Source organism: Pyxicephalus adspersus, chromosome 3 (assembly GCF_032062135.1).
Source record: "Pyxicephalus adspersus chromosome 3, UCB_Pads_2.0, whole genome shotgun sequence".
Lineage (NCBI taxonomy): Eukaryota > Metazoa > Chordata > Amphibia > Anura > Pyxicephalidae > Pyxicephalus > Pyxicephalus adspersus.
This window is the reverse complement of record NC_092860.1, coordinates 59,426,237-59,450,769: the sequence shown is the minus strand read 5'-3', so window position 1 is coordinate 59,450,769 and position 24,533 is coordinate 59,426,237. Positions and strand designations below refer to the sequence as shown.

The 24,533-nt window shown below is 40.9% G+C and overlaps 1 protein-coding gene and 1 long non-coding RNA gene across 2 annotated transcripts in view; one reads left to right on the top strand and one right to left on the bottom strand.

Annotated features, from left to right (window-relative positions):
* DOT1L (DOT1 like histone lysine methyltransferase) overlaps positions 1-8,620 on the bottom strand; it is a 111,797-nt gene extending 103,177 nt beyond the window's left edge. The window contains exon 1 of the mRNA XM_072404861.1: positions 8,398-8,620. Within this exon, the coding sequence (XP_072260962.1) occupies positions 8,398-8,478 (81 nt within the window). The 5' untranslated portion in view covers positions 8,479-8,620. The remainder of the gene's footprint in view (positions 1-8,397) is intronic.
* Positions 8,600-20,214, top strand: LOC140326354 (uncharacterized). The gene is made up of 3 exons (XR_011919833.1): positions 8,600-8,676; positions 18,759-18,815; positions 19,931-20,214. It is a non-coding gene; the product is annotated as an uncharacterized lncRNA (long non-coding RNA).
* Positions 20,215-24,533: the final 4,319 nt, after the last annotated feature.

The window sequence follows — 24,533 nt, the reverse complement described above, 5'->3', positions numbered from 1 at the left end:
TAACATTCTACAACTTCTGCATATATATATATATACCTAAGAGCACAAATATATCAGACTAGGTATTCACCTGTGCCCAGATTACAGACATTTACCTACAAACATTTTCTTTTAGGTGAAGTTTTTTCCTTTTTTTTTTTTGTTTTTGAAGTTCACAACAAGAATATAGAGTTAAATTCAGAAAAATATTGGGATCTGCTGCTGGTTGTTTACAATTAGAGAGCTACTAGGCTGCCAAGAATCTAATAGAAATAATAGCTCTAGGGCGTAGCCAGTCCTTCCTTCGGCAATGTACAGGAAAATTACTCTCAGAGTCCAACATGGGGTGTATATCTCCCCACAGCGTGCATATTTGATGGGCTATGCCCCTAACTCTTAACTGTCTTAAGTGTGCACAGGATCGGGCAGACTCTTAGCATGCTTTTTGGAACTGCCGTAAAATAAAAAGGTTCTGGCGAGAAGTGGCCCATTACATTACTTCACATTTGATTAACTATGCTCCACTGACCCCTGAATGGGCCATTTTAGGTACCTATCATTTACAAGGTGCAAAGATTACTAGGGGCAGCTGCAGTTTATTGGCTATCCTCTCCTTAGTGGCCAAAAAAAAATACTACATAAATGGCTAAACCAAAATCCACCCACACAGGATTTTTCAGGAAAAATTGGGATATATTTTCAGAATGGCCTGGATTAGAGCATATCTGGATAAGGAAGCTAAGTTGGGGAATTTTTTTTGAAATATGGGAATCCTATATACGGTAGGGACCCAGTCTCCTTCAATAAAACGTCAGATTATGTCTTTTGTACATACCTCCTGGTATGCTTTGCGCATGTTAGAAAATGACCCGCCTGTGGTCATAGATGATATGTGAATGGAAACTTTCTGATATTGTCAACGAGGTAGTGTAACCATTTTTTCCTCCCACCAAATTGCATAAGTATTTGTTCATATGCCTGTCTTTTTGTTTCCTTTTGTTTCTGTTTAGATTGCCTTGTTTTTTTTTTATTAATTCCATGTATATTTTCTACACATTTGTATATTTTATGTCAATCTATTTATTATAACCCCAATTGTGGTTTTGTTTTTGTTATTTAAACATCCTTTATTAAAAAGTTTAAAAGAAATATAGCAAAAAAGTTGCTAATTTTAAAATTAAAGTTCTGTTTAATGCTTACAGATACATGCTTATAGATTATTTAGGCATTGTTTTAAATTGCCTGTACTGCTTGTCCAAAATATATAAATTCAGTCTGGCCACAGCTTTTTAAGATGAACTTAACTCACCTCACCACAACCAACAACTACGTCTTGTCTTTTCCCAAGGCAGGGATATTCAGCTGTAATTCACATTTACAAGTTTTTTTTTTCACTATGAGAAGGTTACAGAAGAGACTGTCCTCTGCAGCCCTAGGAGTCAATGTACACAATTAACAGTATACGTTAAGGTATTTCTCATTAAGTAGAATCGACTTGATATTTTACTTACTATCATACACTTAAACAACGTCTGTAAGGAGTATGGACAGGAGCTAAGATTTCATGCTATGAGGTGATCTGGACTGCAAACATATTTACCAAAAAAATAATGTTATAAGCCAATCACCAAGTAAGTGTTACTGAAGTGATGTGCTGTCTTTATTCAACTCATCCACAGGCCAATGCAAATCAAGATGAAAAGATCAACGATTGTCATGTAACCTTTCCTTCTCACCATTTTTAAGGTAGAAAATGTTAAATTACATTACAATAAAGGAAGAAAGCTGCACATATATTGTTTTGTTTCCAACGAAGATTATCACTCAAAAGGCGGAAATATTATATAAAACACATGTTCAAAATGTATACAAATACTTTACACTAATGTATAAAGAGAAATAGATCAAAATCTAATTTTGCCATAGTTAAACATTTACATCATTAGAGACGCAAAGGACCACTTGGTTTATTTCATGTAATTAGGGCAGAAAGCTTGAAGGTCACTTCCCAACACATAGGTACATGTTGACAACCTTTGGTGAAATATTATCTCAAGAGAAACATTCTCAATTCACTTTAGGTAAAAAGGGTACAGTTCCGATGAACCCCTTAAACCTGGATCTACCTCAAGACTTGGAGGCAATACTTCTTAAGGCTGAGCCTACATGGACAGTTTCAAAAATGCATATAAATGCTCATACCGAGTCTATATGAGTTTTAAAGCTGGCCTTAAAACGCTGAAAATCTTATAAATGCCTAGGACACATTTGGCAGCGATTTTATAAAAGCATTAGTAACAAAGACAATATCCCTAAAACAAAAAAAAGGGAAAAGAACAGTGGTGGAATTCAATATTGTCACGATCTGGTCACCGAGATTTCTTAGCGGAGACTAAGAATGCAAACATGTTCATTGAGGTCCAAACAGTCCTCCATCAACAAAATATAGCGAACACTTACAAATAAATAGTCAAATGCATAGTAGTGTTATTTCCTGTCTGGCTAAGAACATTTAGAGGGAAAAGCACACTTCACTGAGCCGGACAGGGTATTGTAATAGTTGGAATTGGAAACTTGCCCTCTAAGGCAAACACCTAGTTACAACAATCCTGGCTGATTTATTTTTTGGTATGGGCATGTAAACATAAGTAAATACAAAGTTTTTCACGTAGAGCATGCAAATAGCTGCAAATAAGCTTTTCTTCATGTTCTTGTCAGTGACTTATGGTCTGATGGGAGTTTAGTTGTTCACAAAGATTGTTTTGCTGCACACAAAATACCATTGTGACACTAAATATACATCAATGAAGCATTCAGAGACTAAATTCTAAAACTAAAAGGGACCAAATAATACCCCTTACCTTCTGAGTAAATTATATATTAAAACAAGAAAAACTCAAAGCAATAGATGACAACTGTTTAGAAGCTGTTCCTGTTGGTGGATATAGCTGCATATCTTTAATTTTCTATCCCTCACTGCTTGACTTGGATATTGACAACTGTTGGTTCTCCTTGAAGCTCATTACACCACTGTGTTTGTTTGGTATTGTCACCATTCTGTTGTTTCATATCTCCAATATTTTAATGTTTTAATTTCCCTTTTCCATGTTGGTTGTTTTATATTTCTTTTTTATTGAAAAGTAGTTTTAAAAACAGATTTACTACCAATATTTAAATATAGTCACAAAAGGGTCACATTATTTGTATTTGGGAAACATTTGACTGGCCAGAAAACTGAGGTTGCTAGGGGTTTCTTGAGAAATGGGTATTTTTTGTGCCTCTCCAATCAGCTTAACTGACACCAATGAACTTTCTGGCTCTCTTTAAGGGTGGCAATTGTCCCACTGACCACTGTTTTAGCTGTGGATATAGTAATTACAAAAGGGATTCCCTGAGGACCTAAAAGTTATTTCAAAGGGTTTCCCAAGTTAAAAAAATTGAGACTGTCTACTGCTTTTTTAGATCTATAGGAAACACCTAGGCAAAAGTGACAACATCCTTCCAGTGATATCTTGGAAAAAGTGCTAAATTCTTGGCACAGCACTTTCCTGTACTGTGCTGTAACATCAAAAGATTTTGGATACTCTGCATTATCTCAAGGTTTACAGGAAGGATGAAGCAGTCACCTCCTTCATCTGAGGCATAGTTAATAAAGCTTTGTTAATGAATTGTGATTAGGCAGGTAAGTTTATTTTATCGCAGATGAGACATAGCCTGTCCCTTCTGCAATAAAGAACCTGCCTTTTTGCAATGTTTTATTTTTTAAATTTAGTTCCAATAAGGGATAATTATATTAACCAACTTTTGCAGGTAATAATTAGGGTGCCATGATAAATTAAAGAGGAACACCAAGTAAAGAAATATTTTCACAGAATTCTGTATTATATCCACAGATTGCAAAATGTTCTTTGACTGAACAAGAACATAGGAGTGGATGCAAGCATCATAGTTTGTACTGTAGCTCCCCACCTGTACCTGCACTGTATCTTCAGCCACTGGAAAAAAAGCTATATAATATGCACTGTATCTGCAGCCACTGGAACAAAGGCTATATATGTGCTTGGAGTTCTGTATTTTACAAAATTTCCAGGAAGCAGCGGGCATCTGGACATCACCTGTTACCTCAGAAGGGGGTATCTTTTATATTCAATTACTTCTGTTCAACACATTTTTACTGGATTTTGTACAATTCAATAAACCCTTTAAGTCAGTTTTACAACTCTGGCAGTGGAAACACCCAGAATTAGCTAAACAGTGTTAACAGTCAGCTATAGGAAGCAGAAAGAAAAACAGTTTACAACAGAGGCACAGAGAGAGGTTTATTGGATGCACCAAAGTGCAGCATCCTACTACAGGAATTCAATTGAATAGGTTGGGAACCATTCTTTGCAGGTGTATGCATATGGAGGTAGTTGCGGTGGTTCACAGCGCAGTTCCTGCATACAACTAGACACTTATGGCCATATGGTTGTTTTTCCTCGACTGGAAGACAAACTGCACTAGCAATAGTTTGGTATGTTTTTCCTACTGAAAGTGGAAAATGGGCTTAAAGTGTTAAAAGCAGAAAATGAAACTTGAGTTTTTGTGGCGATCTTTGAAAATGAATAACTTTACATCAAATGCATTTAGAGAGGGGACTGAGGATGTGTTTTAAAACTATTTTACACCTTGTTAGGATATTATAAATATATATAAGGAATTTACAAATGTGTAAACTGATGGCTTCAGTCTCCAAAATAGCCTACCCCTTCATTTACCAGTAGGCTGCCTGCACACAGATATCCCATAGACTTGACTGAGCTGTACCTAAAAGTCAAAAGCAACATTAGGTCTCTGTGAACTAGGGCCTACAGTAACTTAAGGTGCGTACACACTTCCAATTTTTATCGTTCCAATCGAACGACGAACGATCGATTGGGCAAAAAATCGTTCGTAAAAAAGTAACCAACGACGCCGACGAACGAGGAAAGTTGTTGGAAACGAACGACCGGACCGGCGGATCGGTTTGGGCGACGATCGTTGAACATCGTTCGTGTGTACGGTCGTTCGTTGATCGTCCATGGGCTGAGCATGCGTGATGAACGAACGTCCGTTCACTTTCCTGTCGTGCACATAGTTCCTCTATCGCTTAAACGATCGTATCTATTGTGTGTACAATATCTACGAACGATCGTGTCGTTACCTCTATGTGCAGGATCGGTGCTATACGATCGTTCGTATATATCGTGCAGGAACGTTCGTCGTTCGTTTTCCGACGATAATAATTGGAAGTGTGTACGTAGCTTTAGGTGTGTGCATCTATTATTGAAGTGCTGGGGGTGGGCAAAGATAAAGTGAATTTGAAAGATGAGAAAGTGTGTAGTTTATTTTATAAATGACGTTTAAAAGCAAAAAAATATTAAAAAAAAAAAACCCCACACACATTTCAAAATTAAAACTTCCATAAAAAAAAACAGTTAAGAACAGTTTAAATCAGTCTTTTCCAATCATGGTTCCTTTAGAGGCTGTTAGGGGATCATTGAGCAGTTGGTACCTCTCAGGTCTGTTTAAATAACACCAATACCCTTTTTTGGCAATCTGTAAGGGTGACATTCTTCATAATAGCAAGCAGTGTAAGAGACATTCTTCCCACTGACCACCACACCAATGTGCTGTGAGTTATGAATAAAGTACAATGTTCTCCCCAGGAACCACCTGGAACTTTACAGTAACCACCTGGTTGTTTTTGGGTGGTTGCTGAATAGCTGGGTAACAATACAAGGGCTGCCACCCGCCTACAATTTCTGCCCACCTGGCTTAAAAAAAAATCAGTGTTGAAAGTGGGTTCAACACTTTAGTAATTATAGAAGGGGGTCCCTGAAGACATGAAAGTGATTTCAAGGGTTCCTCCATGTTAAAAGGTAGAGAAAGCAGGATTTATATATTGAAACTTGTTTGGGAACTTAGTTTTCCAGAAAACTTTGCACACCGTTGACACAGAATATATTTTACTGCAATCTAAGGGATCTATTTATAAAACTGAACTGTACATTTATTTCAAAAGTGAACTGGACATTTACTGAAATTTTCTCTGATGGAGAATCTTCCATGCCCATGTGTTTCAATGGCTGTAATTGATTCTCAACCAGGGAATATCAGATTTACTGCTTTATAAACAGACCCCTTAGTGTAGGCATGTCCAAAGTCCGGCCCGGGGGCCAATTGTGGCCAGTGTTCAGATTTCCCTCAGCCCACAGCCTCTGTCATAAAATTAATAATATGCAGCCCGCCGGAACTTTTGACCACAGTATAAAAAACACACATACATACAAAAAGGCTATTTTATATTTCATTCAAATTGATCAACCACCTTGCAATTATTGGACCGCTACTCGGCGGGCATAATCAGCAGGATGGGAGTCCCCACGTCCACAGGGAAACATTATAGTGGGCGTGTGCTGTGCGGGACCCGCACGGACCATGCCTACACTAACTCTGCATACCTGCTGAATAGTTGGCTGCCACACATTTTCACCTCACCAAATCTGCCCTCGTCCCTTCCTTAGTGTGTAGATAAACGTAATGGTGTCCCTATTAACCAGCAAATACACGTCATTCTAATGCAATGACATTTAAAGAGGAACTAAACTCAAATTCCCCCAAAACACAAAAAATACACTTACCTTCAATCCTTCAGGGCAATCTGATCCATCCCGAGGTCTCTTCTATCGGGTACACACTGCGCATGCGTGAGATCGGCAATTTTTTTCCCTTTTCAAGAAAAGGCGAGATGCTAAAGCATGTGAAGAAGGAGCACCCAAGAGCCTCCTGGGATGTGTGACCTAGGTATCTCAGGAGGCTTTGCGCGCCTATTTATTCTCGATCCCCTAGGCCAGGGGTTGGCAATCTCTGGCCTTTAGGCCAGATACAGCCTAGACGGTAGTTTTTTCTGGCCTAATACCCCCTGGCTGATCTGGCCTAATGCTGGCAACCCACGGCAGAGCCAGAACAAACTACCGGAGCCGCATGCGGCTCTTGAGTCTCTGTGTGGTGATTCCCTTCTCTATTTACTGCAGCCGGTGTTAACACTTCCGCCGCCGGGGTAAACAGGGAACATTCCTCCTCCTTCGTATGCATTGCGGAGGGGAAGGATTTCTTTTGGGGGGCCGAGCCATTAGGGCAGGACTCTAGAGAGAGTCCGGTCTAATGTGCTCCTACCTAACCCCTGAAATTACCTAGTGGACAAAAAAGTTTGCTGACCGCTAGGCGATCAAGAATTAGGGGGCAACATTTTTTTTTTGCCGCACATTTTTTTTTTTTTTTTAAACAGAATTTTTACTTTACGTTAAAGAGCAAAACAAATATAGTATAGGGCTATGTCAGACATTACTGTTCTAAAAAGTATGTGGCAGAACAATACAGTATACTTCATTATGACAGCTTCTCTCTAGCCCTTTAAAACATTACCAGCACAAGGCCACTGGGGAAAAAAGGGTAAAGAAGGGGGTTGCAACAGTGGCTATTTAGAGGGTAAACTGTGTGTGGTTTGTGCCAATAGAAAATCACATCCCAAATAACTCTTGGAAAGCCTTGGGCATTAATACATAAAATAGAATGGATTCTCAAAATAAAAAAAACATACCAGTGATAAAGATAAATGTAATTGCCACATTTCACATGCAGAAATAGTTAAATTGTGTCTGAATAAGAACTTTGTGAATGCAAAAGGCAAAAACACATCTATGCTAAGCAATTGTGACAGTCCAAGAAAATTAGAGGCAGCATAGAGCTGAGCAGGTGCACACACATCCAGGTAGCCTCAGCATACAGGTTCAGACTTAACAATGTCATACATGTCAAGGGGAAGGAAAACATTTTACAATCATGAGGAGCGTTTCTATTGGTCAGTGGAAGTACATACCACAGCACATAGGGCTGGGTGGGTGCACAGATATCTAGGTTAGCATAAGCCTATTAACCACTTATGTGCCCTAACAATACAAAGCAGGAAGGGTGTTACAAGGCTAAATACATGTTTTAATCACCTTCCACAAGCCTGAATGCCAAGCTGGCATATCCAAAAATGACAGCAAGCAATCCGACTACCTGGTGCTATGACAAATACTTCCAAAAAAGTCACCTTATTTGAAACCATAGCAATTTTGATAGTAACATAAAAAAACAAGCTGCAAATACAAAGTAATATGTACACAATGCTAAGAGATAGAGTAGTTCCCACATAATGGTGTGAAAGGGATATGATCACGTTGAGAAAAATAGGGAAATAAAACCAGGTGTGTGTTCAGAATGATATAAATACGTATATTACGTACTATACTATAGTATAGCGTTGTGGTAAGAAAAGGCCATCCTTAAAACAAAGCTGACCCCTTACACCCTCCCTGAGGCCTTCCCCATAGCAGCAATCCTCGCACTCACGTAGATAGGCAGAGGCCAAGGATAGATGGAAGGCTCGGCTCCCACCGGCGACTTGAGCCTGAGTTCTAGCTTTTCGCCCATGTCCTGAGAGCATACTAATCCCAATAGAACGGCCCAGAGGAGTAACAGTAATAAATCCAAGCTCGGCCACTCTGACCCCGCCGGTCCCAGGGTATCACCTCTCTTCACACTCGGCTGTTTCACTGCGCCATCTTGGACCCGGCGCCAAGCAACAATGAGCTGAGGGTCGGGTCAAACCATCGTGTTTGGAGTGGGGAGGTAAGGTTTTGGGGAGGGGCGTGTGAGACGCACGGCTTTCGGGGAATAAAATAATTTAGTGAGGTGTCCTCATTTGGCCCCTTAGCCTAAATGTGTGGGTTATAAGCAAACAGTCCGGGGTCATGCAACGTTATTTTGATTCAATACAGACGGCAAGGGATCTGAATTTGTAAATGGGTGCGCCCATGAAGGACGAGGTAGCAAAGCCTTAACTGCACACTTTTCTGTACAGTCAGAGCAACGTGCTTGTTGGAGGACAGTGGACTATACCAAGTACATGGATGAGCGTGTGCTACGCTCCTGTAAGCAGGAAAATATTCTAATTTGTAGCTACAAAGTTCAAACGACTAATTTAAAAATCATATAGCACAAATATTTATAAATACATTTGCCTCTTGAATGCAAAAAGCTTCAAAATTAAAACCACACCCAGGGGATTTTAGAAGTCAGAGCCTCCCCCCAGCATGGCGTTGACATTTACGTTGATGTGTAATGCATTAGGGCAGCTCGAGCAGCACTACATTATGCCTACTGTGCTTTTAAAAGCATTATAGTACATGGGAAGATGGGTTTGGGGGTGCCAGTAAGTGTAAACCCAGTGCACCATCACATGTCTTGTGCACTGCCAATAGTATTAGTATAGGCCAACCTGTATGTAAAAAAGTGGTACAATGTTTTGTTTTTTTCCTTTTGAAGTGTCGCTGTGCGCAAATGCACCACTGTGTACTACAAAAGATTAAATAGGTGCTTCACATGGCTCTGACCCTAAAAATGAATAGGGCCTGTTTATCTGGGGGAGGTTCAGATAAAGTAATGCTCCTCACAGGGACATGGGTCAAGTTTCCAATACTTAGCCTACACAGTCCAAGCCGGGTGGCTGCATTATAGTACATGGGAAGGTGAGGGTTGAATTGGGGTACGCTTGGCTGCAGGAGGTACTTATGAGACTTAAATGGTCACCCTTCCCTAAGCTATATGTAGTCTTAGATTTGGGCAGTGTCCTCATCCAGTCTTCCTGAGACAGCATTGCTGCAGCTTCTGTTGCTGACATTTTTCTTCTTTTTACAGTATGAGCTCACTATCCTCTCTCCCTAAAGACAAGATGGGAAAGTATTTACCTTAAAAAAGAGGGCCCTTCCTTTCCATTGGTTGAAGGAAAATTAGGAGCCACACTGTTTCCTTTGAGTCTGACCTATACAGTTTTAGGATTCTTCTATTAGATGCAGCTTTACAAGGATTGCTAAATTTTGTAATTTAGCCCATGGAAAACTCAGTAGCTTTTAAGGATTCAGTGGATTCTTCTTGATGTGATCAGAAGATTTACTCTATGGCAGGCTTGTCTTGTCTTTCAGAATTAGCAATAACCTTCATGTCAAAGGCTTTTAAATCTTGGAGCTACAACTGAGAAGAGGCAGAGTCTTGACCTGTCATTATAAAGTCAGCGGTGGAGGAGTTCAAATTGGCTGCAGAATTCTTAGCAGAGTCCTCGGTGTTACGCTTGGGAAGACATGGCCACTAGGGGGCGCTACATCTTGCACAGAAGTGGTGTGAGCCCTGAGAAAGGCCCAAGGCCCAGAGTCTAAGCAGTAACCACATCTTCTCCAGAGCCTCTAGTGGTGAGGATGTTGCACTGCTGGTTACTGCCAGGTTGCGGTCCCTGGGCACATCAAGGTGGGCAGGATGATACACACAAATCACTTGGCAGAACAATTTTCAAGGAAGGCCGGGGTCGGTGCAGGCCGCAAGCAAGAGTAGTAAGGTCACAAGCCCAGGTATCAAATACCAGGGATCCAAGAACTAGACAAGGGTGACACAGGAGCCACTGCAGACACAGGGAACACAGGAGACACTGTAAGCAACAGGAGGCACAGGTGACACAGGGATAACCACAGACAGTAAGGAACACTGGAACAGCACAAGGGAACTAGCTGGGAAACAACAGACTGATATACAAGGGTTTAACACAGGATCTGGAAAGGGAAAGCACTGAATTAACCAACAGGTGTATAGGAAATTCTCAGCAGAGCTAGGGGTCTCAGCAGTAGTGGAAACACGTTACACGAACTCTGAATGCTACGTCTGAGCTAGCTAAATAGCCAGTGATGATTAATAGGCTATTTCCAGATTGGCTGGCAGGATGGGCGAAACCTATAAAACTTGGAAAAGCAGGTGCGCCCAGGGTCAGAACTGCCCACATGCGCAGAAGAGAGGTGCCTGTGTTTTAGCGAGGATGAGGTAAGTGTGACACTCGGTAGACTTGTTTAGGCTAACCACCAAGTTTTACGGAAGGCCTCTTCCATTTTCTCCGTAATTGCCATTAAATTTGCAGTCTTTTTAACCAGACAGAAAATTTTGTAAAGCATATGGTGACTGTGGGTCCTTCGGCTTGCCCTCAATTTAGAGGAATTCAAACTTTTTCCGTACCTCCAAGGCTAAAGTTACCTCAGCCTCCAGAACCTCAAATCTCCTGCCCTGTATTGCTGATTTGTGGAAACGTTCCTACGGCACAACTGAAGCAGATGTGATCTTACATTGTAGAATTGGAATCTATACAGACAGTAATATCAGATGTACATTAGCTTGATTGGTTTATTTCAGAGGACCTGTCCAATGCCTACCTACATATTCTGGTCTCTGCCAGTCACCAATTTCATGGGCCTTAGTCAACATTTCTAATTTAAATGTTTTCTGTTTGGACTCAGCACTGCTGATCTGGTACTTGTCCTCCTGATAGTGTCTGATTAGCAGCAGCTTTTCCCACCTTGCTCTAGCTGCTCTGCTGGGTCTGGACTTAGGGGAGTTGCCGAGCCCTGCTATTGATTCTCACCTGTCCTAGGCCCAGCCCAGCTAGCCTGTCAGTCTCCCTATATATGCTGGGCTCAGTCAGACACCTATTGCCTCAGCAATAGGTGTTACTACCTGAGGTTCCTGTGAGCATTCAGATTCCAGTCTTGTTTTCCCGTTCCTGACCTTGGCTTGTCCTGACCGGGCCTGTTCTCTGCCTGCCCTGACCCGGTCCTGTTTTCAGTTTTTGATTCTGCCTGTCGATTTTGAACTTTGCCTTTGGTAATCTCCAGCTGTCAGCTGCTACCTGCATGGGTGAGTCTGAGGGCCGCAACCTGGGTGCCGTTCGCAGCAAAGCCCAACACCCCTTGCAGGGTGCTCTGGTGAACACAGAGCGGTACCTTAGACTCTGGGCCTCTGGTATCACCTCGGCTAAATGTGCTGGTAGCACAGAGGGTCCACCTCCTTTTCAAGTGTCTTTATCATGACAGCTGTTAAGCCGCATACACACTTGCAATTATAGTCGTTGGAAAGGATCATGAAAGATTATTATTGCAGGATGCATGAACGAGCGCTGTACATACAGCACCGTACTGCTCTATGCAGAGGAGAGGGGGAGAGCGACAGGCTGGCACCACGCTGCACGCTCTCCCCCTTCACTTGCATTATGATCGTTTATCGTTCATAGTCCGTGGATCCACCAGGATGGTTGTTCGGTCGATGAACGACGCGCGTTGCACACACTACAGACTTTTGTCAGAGCCGATTATCGGGCGAGAACCATTGGAAGTGTGTATGTAACTTTAAATTATCAGATAAGATTGTTAGCCCCTCAACAGAGAATGAAATACCTCAGGGCGCTTTTTGATATTGTTACAGAAAAGTTCTTTCTTCCTTCCTGCAATGTAACACAGTTGATACAACATCAGCAGAAGGTCACCCAGGTGTCATCATTAATGGTGGACAATTGCATGTTGTCTCTGGAATTAGTGACATTATCTATCCATGTTGTGCTGTGGGCAAGGTGGCACAAAGATTTTTGGAAATTAGACATGATCAGAACAAATTCAGTGCTCAACCCAGAAATTTTTTTAAGCCGGGTGGGAAGAAATTTTAGGTGGGTGGCAGCCCCTGTATTGTGACCAAACTCAAAAACAGCCGGGTGGGTGCTGAAAAGTGCCAGATGGTGCGCCCAGCTAAAAGTGCCTGGGGAGAACCCTGAAATTAGACCTCCAGAACAAATTTCATCTGGCAGAGAATGTGTTTGTGTATCTATGTGCATCTATGTACAAGGTGTAAAAGTCAGTATGCTTACACTTTGAAGGACTTGTCTCCTCCAGAAAAGATCAGAGGGAAATCTACAAGGGAGATGGCAACTTGAGCTTTATTTGCCAAATTCCTTGTAGAGGTAATCTACAAAGCTGCCAGCTGAAGCTTAGTCAACATGTCAACACTACAAGCTTGATGTGGCTCCTAGTTCTTTTACTTGTTATGAGAACATTTTGTTGTTCTCCAGGTCCATGGAATGTCTTGTTGTTGATCATGAAGATAATTTAATGAGGAACTAAATATGTCAGATGTTTATTTTTGAGAGCTCCTACATGGCATTTGTCCAGCATTTTAGCTTTTATAAGCTTTCACATTATGGCTATCAAGTTATCAAATCCTCTATACCCTGCAATGAGGGTCCCCACACATGTTAATCTTTTGCTTTTCTCTACCCTTTTACATTGTAGTTTTCTCTTCTAAATAAACTTTGAATATGCTGTCCTTAGTAGTAGCAGCCAGGAAAGGAAAAGTACAGGTAAGTATGACAATTTCCTGTATTCAAAATCGTAGTGGTTCTCCAGAGGAATGCAAGGCACAGAAACTTGAGGAGCCTGGGATACATCAGTGTACTTCTATTTCCTTACGTAAATTAAGAAAATAAGGAAGAGAAGAAATACTTCAAAATTTTTTTAAAAAAAAATTTCTACAAAAACCTTTAAATTCTCTGTGAAGTCTCCCTATTTACCTCATTTTCTTCCCCTTTTTCTCTCTATCTCCTTATACTCCCTCTCTTCATCATTAAATATGAATTTTAGTGCATTCTTCGTTACCTGTGATCTAAATTTAAATCTAAATTACATATATCTATCTAAATTATTTCAATAAAGAGTGCAAGAAAAAAACCCTATCATTTTTTTCCAAAGTTTTAATACAAATACAACTATAATAAGAAAAGTGAATAAAACCATCTGTCCAGGAAGGGAATTTTATAACACAAACTAGAATTATCAAAAAACCAACAATACCACACATACTGAGGACAAACACAACGAGAAACATTAGGAAAGAAAACGCACATGGGGGGAGGGCACCATAGACAGCAACACTGATTTTGTGTCAGAATATCTCTTCCAAGGATCCCAGATCTTGTCAAATTTGGCCATTGTATTTTGAAGTGTATGTGTCATCTTATCATTTACCATGATCCAGTCCAATTTATTATTAAATTGACTCATTTTAATTGTAGATTCTTTCCAAGACTTAGCTAATGTGATCCAAGCAGCTAATAACATCATTCTCATAAGTTTCAGTGAGGACTTTGGGGCTACTAGATCACATCTGCTAAGTAGTGCAGTCTCTGGGAAGGCTTTTACCTCTCTTTCTAAAAGTTTTGATAATATAATAAATATCTTACTCCAAAATGTTTGAGCCACTAGACATACCCACCACATATGAAATAATGTGCCCATAGTGTCACAGCCTCGAAAACACAGCAGCGATGATAAGGGGTGATATTTAAATATCCTTTCAGGGACCAAATACCAACGAAGTGTGACTTTATAATTGGCTTCGACTAATGCTGAGTTTATTAATATTTTTAAAAGAGAATAGGCCATATCATTCCACTCTTTCCTTGAAGATGTCCTACCTAAATCTCTATCCCAAGACTTCATATAATTCAGTTTATTAGAAGATAACATCAATATACTATAAATTATTTAGATTTGTCCCTTTATATCCCTTAATGTTTTACAAGATCTTTCAAAAGCTGTGAGACCCAATGGGCGTGGAGCTGACCTAATTTTAAAACATATAAAAGATCTAATTTGCCTATATTGAAAGTATTCATCATTTGGAAGTCCCCTATTACTAATAAGGTATTCTAAACTAAGCATGTCCCGTTTATCATATATACGTTCGAACCCTTTATCATACCACCATTGAAAACTCATGCTTTAATTGCCCGCAACTTATGCTGAAAACTCTGGGTTATCCCATTATGGGGCAAGAGGAGTATGTACTGAGCACAGTTCTGATTTATTTTTCATCTTGTCCCATAGCATTAGTGAGTGAGATAAGGTTGGGCAGTCTCCATATTGTCTAAATTTCCTAGGGACCCACATTAATGATGCCATTTTGCCCCTTTTAACTGCAAATTCTTCCATCTCCACCCAAGTTGAGCCGCCACATAATAATGTTTAAACGAGGGAACCCCCATACCCCCTTGAGAACATGAAGCCAGCATGGTTTGTTTCTGAACCATACCTTGTTTTCCTCCCCAAACAAAATTCATAATCTTGGCCTGAAAAGAGGCCAGTGTTGATGAAGATACAACGGGAGAGTACCAAATAGGTATAATACTCGAGGTAAGATATTCATCTTGACTGCTGCTATATGGCCTAACCAAGATGGAGGGGCAACAGCCCATTTATTCAAGTCCGCAAAATTTCTTTAAGTAAAGGAATATAATTTACTTGGAATAGAGATTGATATGCAGGGGTCAAAAAGATTCCCAGATATTGAAGAGATTGAGCTTCCCAACAAAAATCAAAATTATCTTTCCCCTTTAATATCGCTACTAGTAAAGAGCAAACCTCCTAGCGAAATATTCGCTTTCGGCTTATCATATAATGCTCTAAATATATTCAAAAAATAATTACCAAATCCCATCACCGCCAGTACTTCAAACATATATGGCCAGGAAACACTATCAAAAGCCTTTTGTAAATCAATAGCAAGTAACATCGCTTCCCTCTTTTTTCCACTATCCCAATTGTATGTAATAACATTATTAAATCTATAGTGCGTCGTGTTTGATCCGAAGCTTCTCTACACGGAAATAAACTCTACCTGGTCCAGATTGATATACATTCCCAAAAAGGAACTTATACGGCTCGAAAGAATTTTTGTCAATAATTTCAAATCACAATTAATTAAAGATATTGGTCTAATATTAGCCACAATTAGCAATTAGCCACGATACACGATTAGCTTCCAGAGGAAGAGGATTGTCCTTTCGTTTACAATTACAATAATCCACTAAATGCTGCAAACAATTGTGTGATGAAGGTTTTATAGTAAATATACGAAAAACCATCCGGACCAGGAGCGCTGCTAGTCTTTAAACCTTTCAATGCTTTGAGGATTTCATCCCCTGCTATAGGTTTATCCATAAAATCCACATATTCAGATTTTAGCTTTTGAAGCTGTATCTCCTTAAAGAACGCTTCCTTACGTGCCTGATTTAAATTTTGTTGATTCATATAAAGTAAGGAAAAAAATTCCTTAAAGACCTTCTCTGGGTTTTGAGTAAGATTCCCCTCTTTTGTTTTGATCTTAGGGAGTGTATAAATTTTAGGTCTAGGGTTCAGTTTATTAGCTAATAACTTTCCTGGCCTATCTCCCCACGTATATATTTTATGGGCCGACCATCTCAAAGATTTCTCTGCCCTCGTAGTCAATAACAAATTAAGTTTGGTTCACTTTGCTTCAATTTGGGAGCTAGGAATAGATTTTGGATTGGATTTATGACACTTTTGTAAGGAATGATATTCTTTCATTTTAGGCTCTATTCATTTGTTCCAAACTTTTTTCTGTTGAATCCCCAGTCTAATTAATTCTCCTCTAACATATGCCTTATGAGCTTCCCAATTGTTAGCTGGGGAAGTATCCCCTGGTAAATTAAAAGTAAAATAATCCGAGATGAGATATAGAACCTCTGCCTTAATCTCTGGGTCAGATAACAGACTCTCATTTAGCCTCCAACGAAATCCAGATTGCGTGGTTCGAAATCCTATTAGATTCACAATAACAGGGTCATGATCTGACCATGGTACTGAGGTGATCTTTGCTTTAGCTACCATAGGAATCAAGTAAGAATGAGTGAATATATATATGCAATCGAATTCCTGATCCAAAATCGGAAGCCTTCAATCAATTTATTAACTAAATTTCAGGCGCAAGCGTATTTGCGCGGAAGTTATCAACCGAAATGATCTCCCTGCTAGAGACGCGCATCCCTGGCAGTCTGACACTGGCAAGCTTTCATTAAAAGTCACCATTCCCCTAAAAAATACATTTTTCTAATGGCACACATCTTTCACTTAGCCCTAAATAAAAATGTTTGGCCTGTTCAAATGTTTTAAACATTTATATTAGCTGCGAAATAAGCATATTTTTAAATGATCTATTATTTTCCGGTTTAGAAAGAGTTAACTGATTTCAGCTCTTTACACAGGCGCCTACCTAAACGCATCTGATGCTAGACCCGGTGATCCGCCTGGAAAGAAATTCCAGCGGGCTTTGGCAGGCAAAACCTCACTTTTGCCAGCGAACTAGATTTTTTCCACCTATGTCCAAAGCACACACACAAGTTCTTGCTTGCTCCTGTAGATATATATGTATATATACATGTGTATGTGTGGGTATATGTGTCTATATATATATATATATATATATATATATATATATATATATAGATCTAGAGAGAGAGAGAGAGAGAGAGAGAGTGTAAGTACAAATCTAAAGGATCGGATCACTAAATTATTATGGAATGTCAAACTGTCAAAAAACCAAACAGCCACATTTCAGGTACTGCGCATGCCCAATTGCATGTTAATTTTCAACACATGTGCGCATAATGATGAGCATATATAAGGGTGTTGTCTAACTTGCTTTTTTCTTTTGTCTTAATTTTTTGGGGTCAAGGAGGGGCTGTTGTTTTGTTTGTTAGCCCAATTTATGTTGCTACATTTGATACTTTGCTTACCATTTAGCACAATAGCTGCTTTTGTTATTTGTACTTTGAATGTTTTAATGTTCATTTTGCTATTAAGAAGCCAATGTCAATGCTATGTTCCTGTGTTTTTGGCCATATTGTTTCATTAGAATAGTATGTCTATATTACCACCTTGAAATGTTTGTCCTGCATAGATTTTTTCTGATCAAGGTTTCCACCCTTGATATGTCAAAATAGCTTATTGGTTTGGTAAATATTTTTTGAATGCAATATTTTTGGGCCCACTTTGGAAATATTTATGCTTTATGCAATTGTGGGTTTACATGTGTATTTTTTTGGTTGATTTTGTCATGTAAATTTAGTGTTATCTGTGTGTTCTCTGTGTGACCTTTTAGTCCAAATTTTGTATATTTTTTTGTGGGGTTTGTCTTTGTGATCTCCTTTACTATGTCCCAGGACCTCTAATGCAAAAATTCTAATATGCTTGTTTTTAAGCAGTTCCCTTCTATGATTATTTTGACTGGCTAAAAACAGCACAATTGGCTTAATATTTTAGGTGTATATTTGTTTCATCTGCACTCATGTATGTACATACATGCATATACATCTGTATGTATGCATTTATGTGTGTACATAATAAATTATAGGAAGAAATAGTCAGAAACAGGCAGTGAGGATTTTTTAGGCCATATTGCTTAACATGATTCATATTGCAAAGATTGATGTTTTCTTCCTCTGATTTCTGATGTCATGGGCTTGGCTCCAAGCAACATTCATGTATGATATTGCTTCCACTACCAAGCTGAGGTAAGTCAATAAATAGTTGGGCAAGGTTTTACATGCAATTCCAACTCAACACCCTGAAAGGCTTGAAAAGCAAGAAGTACAAACCAGCATGTTAGTCCATAGTTCAGAAAGGAAACATAACAAAAAATAAATACAAAAAGTATAGTAATATGAAATATGCATGTACCTTTGTGCAACATAGAACACCGGTTACATGTGTGCCATTTTTCAGTAGGCGGGAGTAAACCAGGAAGTTTCATATCTGCATTATCATGCCACGCCCATTGTTTGTAGAAAGGGACCTGCGCTTCATCATTCAGGTGATTTTTTTTTTTTAAAGTTTTAGCGGGGGGCAGGGAGGGGGATTCTTTTTAGTACAATAAGCGTACATAGGCAAAAAGTATAATTTTAGAAGTTCAGCATTAATCTACCTAAACTAACCTTACAAATCGAGTTTAGTCCTGCCCACCCACTTTTACTTATGGTGTTCATTTTTTATCTACAGCTAGTGGAGCGCCCTTGTCAGCACCTCCTCCACAGAACACAAGTTCCTTTTCTGAATGTTAGTATTTCTTATTTCTTACTTTGTTAGGCCTAACTCCATCAAGTATCATTAGGAGTGTATGACTAGCTTTATGTCTAGGCAGACAGAAGACAAAAGTTAAATGTCACTTAGCCATGTTTGTCCCTTGTGAAAACCCACAACCTTCATTGCCAACAAACTGCATCACTTTAGTTCCATAGCCATAATTAGCTTGGCCCAGGAATAACCTTTCTTGTTTGGCACGGTGTAAATAGCAAAACAGTCAGATGAGATGACATAACTTGAATTCTTTAGCACTGTGCAATTTAACCCCCCTAGCAGTAATCCCGAGTGTGACTCGGGGTGGCTTTTACATGCAAAAAGCGGTAATCCCGAGTCACACTCAGGGTAATTTTAGAAGACCCCCTTACCTTTGCCCCGCACTCCAGTGGGGATCGGATGGTCCCGCTGTGATGCCAGGGCGCCGTTCCGTCGGGGGGCGTGGCCGGGCAGGAAATTTAAAAGCAGATTACCTAGTAACCTGCTTCTAAATACCACCCGGGGCCCGGCCACGCCACTGCTCGCACCAGCAGTGAGATGCGAAGCACAATGCAGGACTTCTGCATTGTGCTTCACATCTCACTGCAGATGTGAGCAGCAATAGCCAATTCCGGGGGTATGTGTCATCTTCCGGGTGATGCGAGTGGTGATGTATTGGGGGGTGTGTCCGGGCAGGAAAATTAATAGCAGATTACAATGTAATCTGCTTTTAAATGGTTTTTACAGTACAAAAACACCACACAACATGAAATAAAAATAAAAGTACATTTTTAATTTTGCATTTTATTTTAAGATTACATTGTTGTCTATTATTTCATTATTTTTTAAAATTATTATTTATAATGATGTATTAGATTATAATTTATGAATATAATAAATAAATATAATTATCATACCTGGGAGTTAATCCTAAGAGTTACAGGCCCACAATATAAACAAAAATTTCTATGCAAAAAAAAAAGGATCACTTTTTGCATCAAAAAACGGACAGAAATTAGAACGCTAGGGGGCTTAAGAACTAGCTGTATAATATACTGTTACATTTGGTCAATACTTACTTCTCCTATTTTTTTGGTCTCCTTCTACAAACACAGCCAGTTCTACATCGAGGGAGGCAGCCAGCCCTCCTAAGGAGCTTCCGAGCTTGCAAAAAAATTTTGTATATATGTTTTAAAAAAAGTTATATTGTTATATTTTATATTGTTTTATTGTTATATTTTTATATTTGTTGGGTTTTGCACATTTCAAGTTATGGGGGAGAATAAAAAAAAATTTTGTAAAAAAACTAAAAGCCAGATTTTGTGAATGTTAAAATATTTTCTTTCAAGTACAGATTTAAATTCTGTTTCCAGCCTGGCCAATCCAATTATATCCCTAAAAAAACACAAAAAGAAACCTTAGTTTTTACACAATGGTTCTTTGAACAATAAAATATCGGGCATGCTCTTATCCTACACCAACCTGTTTTGCAGCTTGACCGAGTTTGCTCCATTCATGCATTGGTCACTTTATTTTCTAAATATCCTGTCACCTTAAAAGTAACAGAGTTGGGTATGTTAGATATGTCCTCTTCAAAATATATGTAATTGTAACATCATTCAAGAATACATTTGGCATTGAATACACAGCAGAACACCTTAGTATGTCATTTTAACCAACAGAAAAGTAGTTGACCTATTAGCAAGCACATTTATATGTTACAGACAAGTGTCAGAGAAGTGAGGTTTGCCATATTTAGTCCCTAGACATAACTATATTTGTGTTCATTTAGTGAAGAAAGATGCAATTGTGTATTTGGAAATAATGTTTAGCTTTTTTTTTAAGATCATTACAGCAATACTTGTAGAGTATTGAGCTGAGCTTGATTAGAATCACTTTGACAAATTTACAAACTAGAACATTCTTCGGGGAATAGATAGCAAAACTGCATTTGGAGCATACTTGGGCCACATCAAAAGAAATTTAGATAGGTAAAGTGTCAAAGTGTGAGGGTCACTAACCTGTGAACATTGGGCAAACACAAAATAGAGATTAGGCTATCTTATACAAATGAGCGTCTTCACACAGGATACTAACTCAAACCTACACTGGCGATCTCATGGAGTCCTGAAAAAATTGAGTGAAGAATTACAAAAAGAATGTGAAGAATGTTCTCACCTGGCATCCATCTACATACTTCACCCAGAACGGGCAGGGCCACAGGCCACCTCCACATCCTGGCCTCTGCCACGGAACCCCAAGGCCCGACCCACCTCCATATCCTGGCCTCGGCCAGGGGACCCTCCCCACAGCACGCCCACAGTCCACCTCCACAGCACGGGTGCGGCCCACCTCCAGAGCACGGTGATTACTCGGCGGGGGCATGGGGTGAGCTGGTAGGGGCACTAATTGGACAGGCAGGGGTACGGGGTGGCCTGGCAGAAGCACGGGTGGCCTGGCAGGGCCACTAATTGGACGGGCAGGGGCACAGGGTGGGCGGCCAGGAGGTGGAAGTGGCCAGGCAACAGCCGGGGAACAGGATGGAGCCGGGGAGAAGGATGGCGTTGGCTGCTCTGCAGGGGATGGGGGGCCAGCAGGACCTACTGGGATTTGCCAACCCAGCCTGTGAATATTCACCTGATTTAGCTGGAATTGTTGGCCCAGGGATTCACTTAACATGTTACAGAGATGGTCAACTCTGAACATGTAGGCACCCAAAGTGGCCGATTGTTCTTGGACCGATTCTATCAGACGATGCATGGCCGCCAGATGTTGTTGGTTAAATTCTCGGTCCTGCCGATTTTGATTGAGTTTTTCATGTAGGAGCGTAAGGACCGGTTCTAAATTGTTTGAACTTGCAGCAGACATCCTTGACTCCACTACTCTATTAAAATGGCCAACCAGCCTCTGAGTGAGGCTTTAAAGCTGGCTGCCCACACAGCCCATTGGTTGAAACAATCCACCTGCGTCCACTGGTTGCGATAAAGGGAAAATAAAAAATTACTACAATATCACATAACTTTGTGGGTCACCATAACATTATGCAGACAGCATCCTGACATTGGAACATCAACAAATGTTAGACAAAATGTTAGACACATGTTTTCTGAATCCTAAACATTAAACATGGGTTGCCTATGGAAACCTCAGGTGTCTCCTTTCTTCCTGTGGTAAATGTCCACCTGAGGGACCCAAAACAAAAAAAAACAACACAAATGGAACACATTGGGAAAGGTTCAATCTCCAACACATCCCAAAATAAACACTAATGGACCAGTTCTTGCCTACCTCCATACTGGATGCAGCCCGTGAAAACTCTTCAGAACCAGAAACCAGCAGACATGGATGTTCTACAAAGGCACATGATATATCACGTCAAAATGAATGAATGTGGTGACAAGTCTTCACCTATCAAAAGTCCCCAATATTTTGCACAAACAAAATTATTTTTGACGGGGGGCATGGCTTGATGGTGACGGAGTAGGACGCTGGTCTCCTAGCTCCGTATCCCGCCTGGGGTTTCCTGCTTGTGTAAGCGCTCCGGCGCCTTTCTTCTTACTCACATGGGGCCAAAAGTGAAGGGGGCACAGAAGGGACGCCCCGGAGGGGGAGATCCCCCCACCTGAGGCATCCCAGGCTTCTTCCCCGCGGGAGGCCGCGGGACTCGCGACAAGGCCGCAAAGCCGGGGGCTAGATTTTTGCCGGCATCCGAGAAGCAGGCACCGTCGGCGCAGTGCTCCCCTCAAAAGCCCGGATTGCAGCAGGATGCACCTGAACCAGATCCAGAGGCCTCCTCTACCTTTTTACAAGAGGTACTTCCTGACTCCCCCATTACTAGCCCCTGCATGCTGCCCTCTTTAGAGGCCTCCTTAAACCAAAGCCCAGCTAGTACTGATCCTGAAGAGGAATGGGATTGGAAAGCCCACCTACGTGACTTGCCCACCAAGCAAGATCTCGAACACAGTATAGGGCGCCTTGAAGCAAGCTGCAAGACGGAGTTCCACGCCATACGTGAGTCCGTTCAACAAGTTACTAATGCCACCGCAGCTCTACAGACCCAATGCGCTGATCTTTCTTCACAAGTTGTTTCCCATGCGGCTGCTTTAGAACGCCATGAGATGCAGATTAATATGTTGTATCTACTGCATGATGACGCTGAAAACCGCAACAGGCGGAATAACATCCTTATACGAGGCTTACCTGAAACCATACCGAATTCAGAATTGCCTGTAGCTGCCTATTCCATATTTGCTAAGCTCCTTGCGATCTCATCTGATGTTGATATAGAGATAGATCGGATACATAGGACATTGGGCCCGCGCAGCGCAGATCCGAAACGCCCTAGAGATGTTATCTGTCGGATTCATTTCTACAGAACCAAGGAAGATATCATGAAAAAAGCCAGAGAATTTCCGACTATTGACTATGCCGGGGCTCAGATACAATTGCTGCCTGACCTCTCTAAACATACCTTGGATCTTCGCAGGGCTCTTAAACCACTTTTGACGGTTCTTCGTGAGCGGAGCATTCCATATAGATGGGGATTTCCCTTTCATCTCATCATCAGATCTGGAGGCAGAACCCTTGTTTTTCGTGAGCCTTCTGACTTGCCTCATATCGTGCAGCATCTGCGACTTCCCGACATCGTGTTACCTGAATGGCCTACGGCGACCTCACTCCTCATTAGCAAATCAACGCCATCGCACGCTACCTCACGACATCCATCTGATAATCCTCCGAGCACCTCAGCGGGTCATGCTTCTTCCACTCCTCCTCCCATGACCTAGTTAACTGAACCAGCATCGCCGAAGTCCTTGTTGGATACAAGACATCACTGGATTACTACTATCTTCACTTACAGTGCCCGGTCAGGAGATAAGTATGACTTTCCATGGCATTGTATGTTCCCGTGTTGCCGAGCCCTGTTGGACTGCACTTGACTCTGTACAAGTAGTTCCTTCCTAACGGTGGGACTTTCCATGTTATAGTAGCTAAGCTGAGCATTATGTACATAGCGTTTATGCCGATGCTTATAATGATAGCTGCCCCGCTCATTTTGAATGTCCTTTAGATCCTGTGCTTGACTTGTTAATTTTGTTTAGGGCCCCCTGGGGGATGCGCGGACTATACTGTTCTTGCATTCCCAGTGGGCTCTATTATGGGCCCTGGGATGTTACATCCTGGTTCCCTTGGTTTATTTTGGCAGGAATTCAGTGTAATGTTTATTTTATGTTGCTGTCTTTTGATATGTGCCCTATGCCTTAGGTGTCCTAATGTTGGGAATTTTTAGTGCTATTGTTTTGCGGGTTCCCCCGGGTGGGATTCGTATGTTTGTTTCTGTTAAGTTTGTCTGCTTCCCCTGCCACCCGCAAACACTTCCCCATATAGGCCTGCTGCCCTCTTGGGCAGCGACTTGGGACCTTTAGGGTCCCGCTTTAGATTTCTCACCCCACGGTCGAGGTTTTAGCCCGCCTCACCCGTCTGGTGCCCCCTCCCGTGTCCCCCTCCCCCTAATGTCCTCGGTACATACCCCAGCAAATGTTTTGACAATTCGTACCCTCAATGCGAAAGGTCTTAATAGCCCGAACAAACGCTCTCAATTGTTATATGCCCAACACAAAGCTCGGGTGAATATCTTACTCCTCCAGGAGACCCACTTTCACTCCACTAGACTTCCCTCTCTTCGCAATCGATATTACCCCTTGTGGTACCATAGTT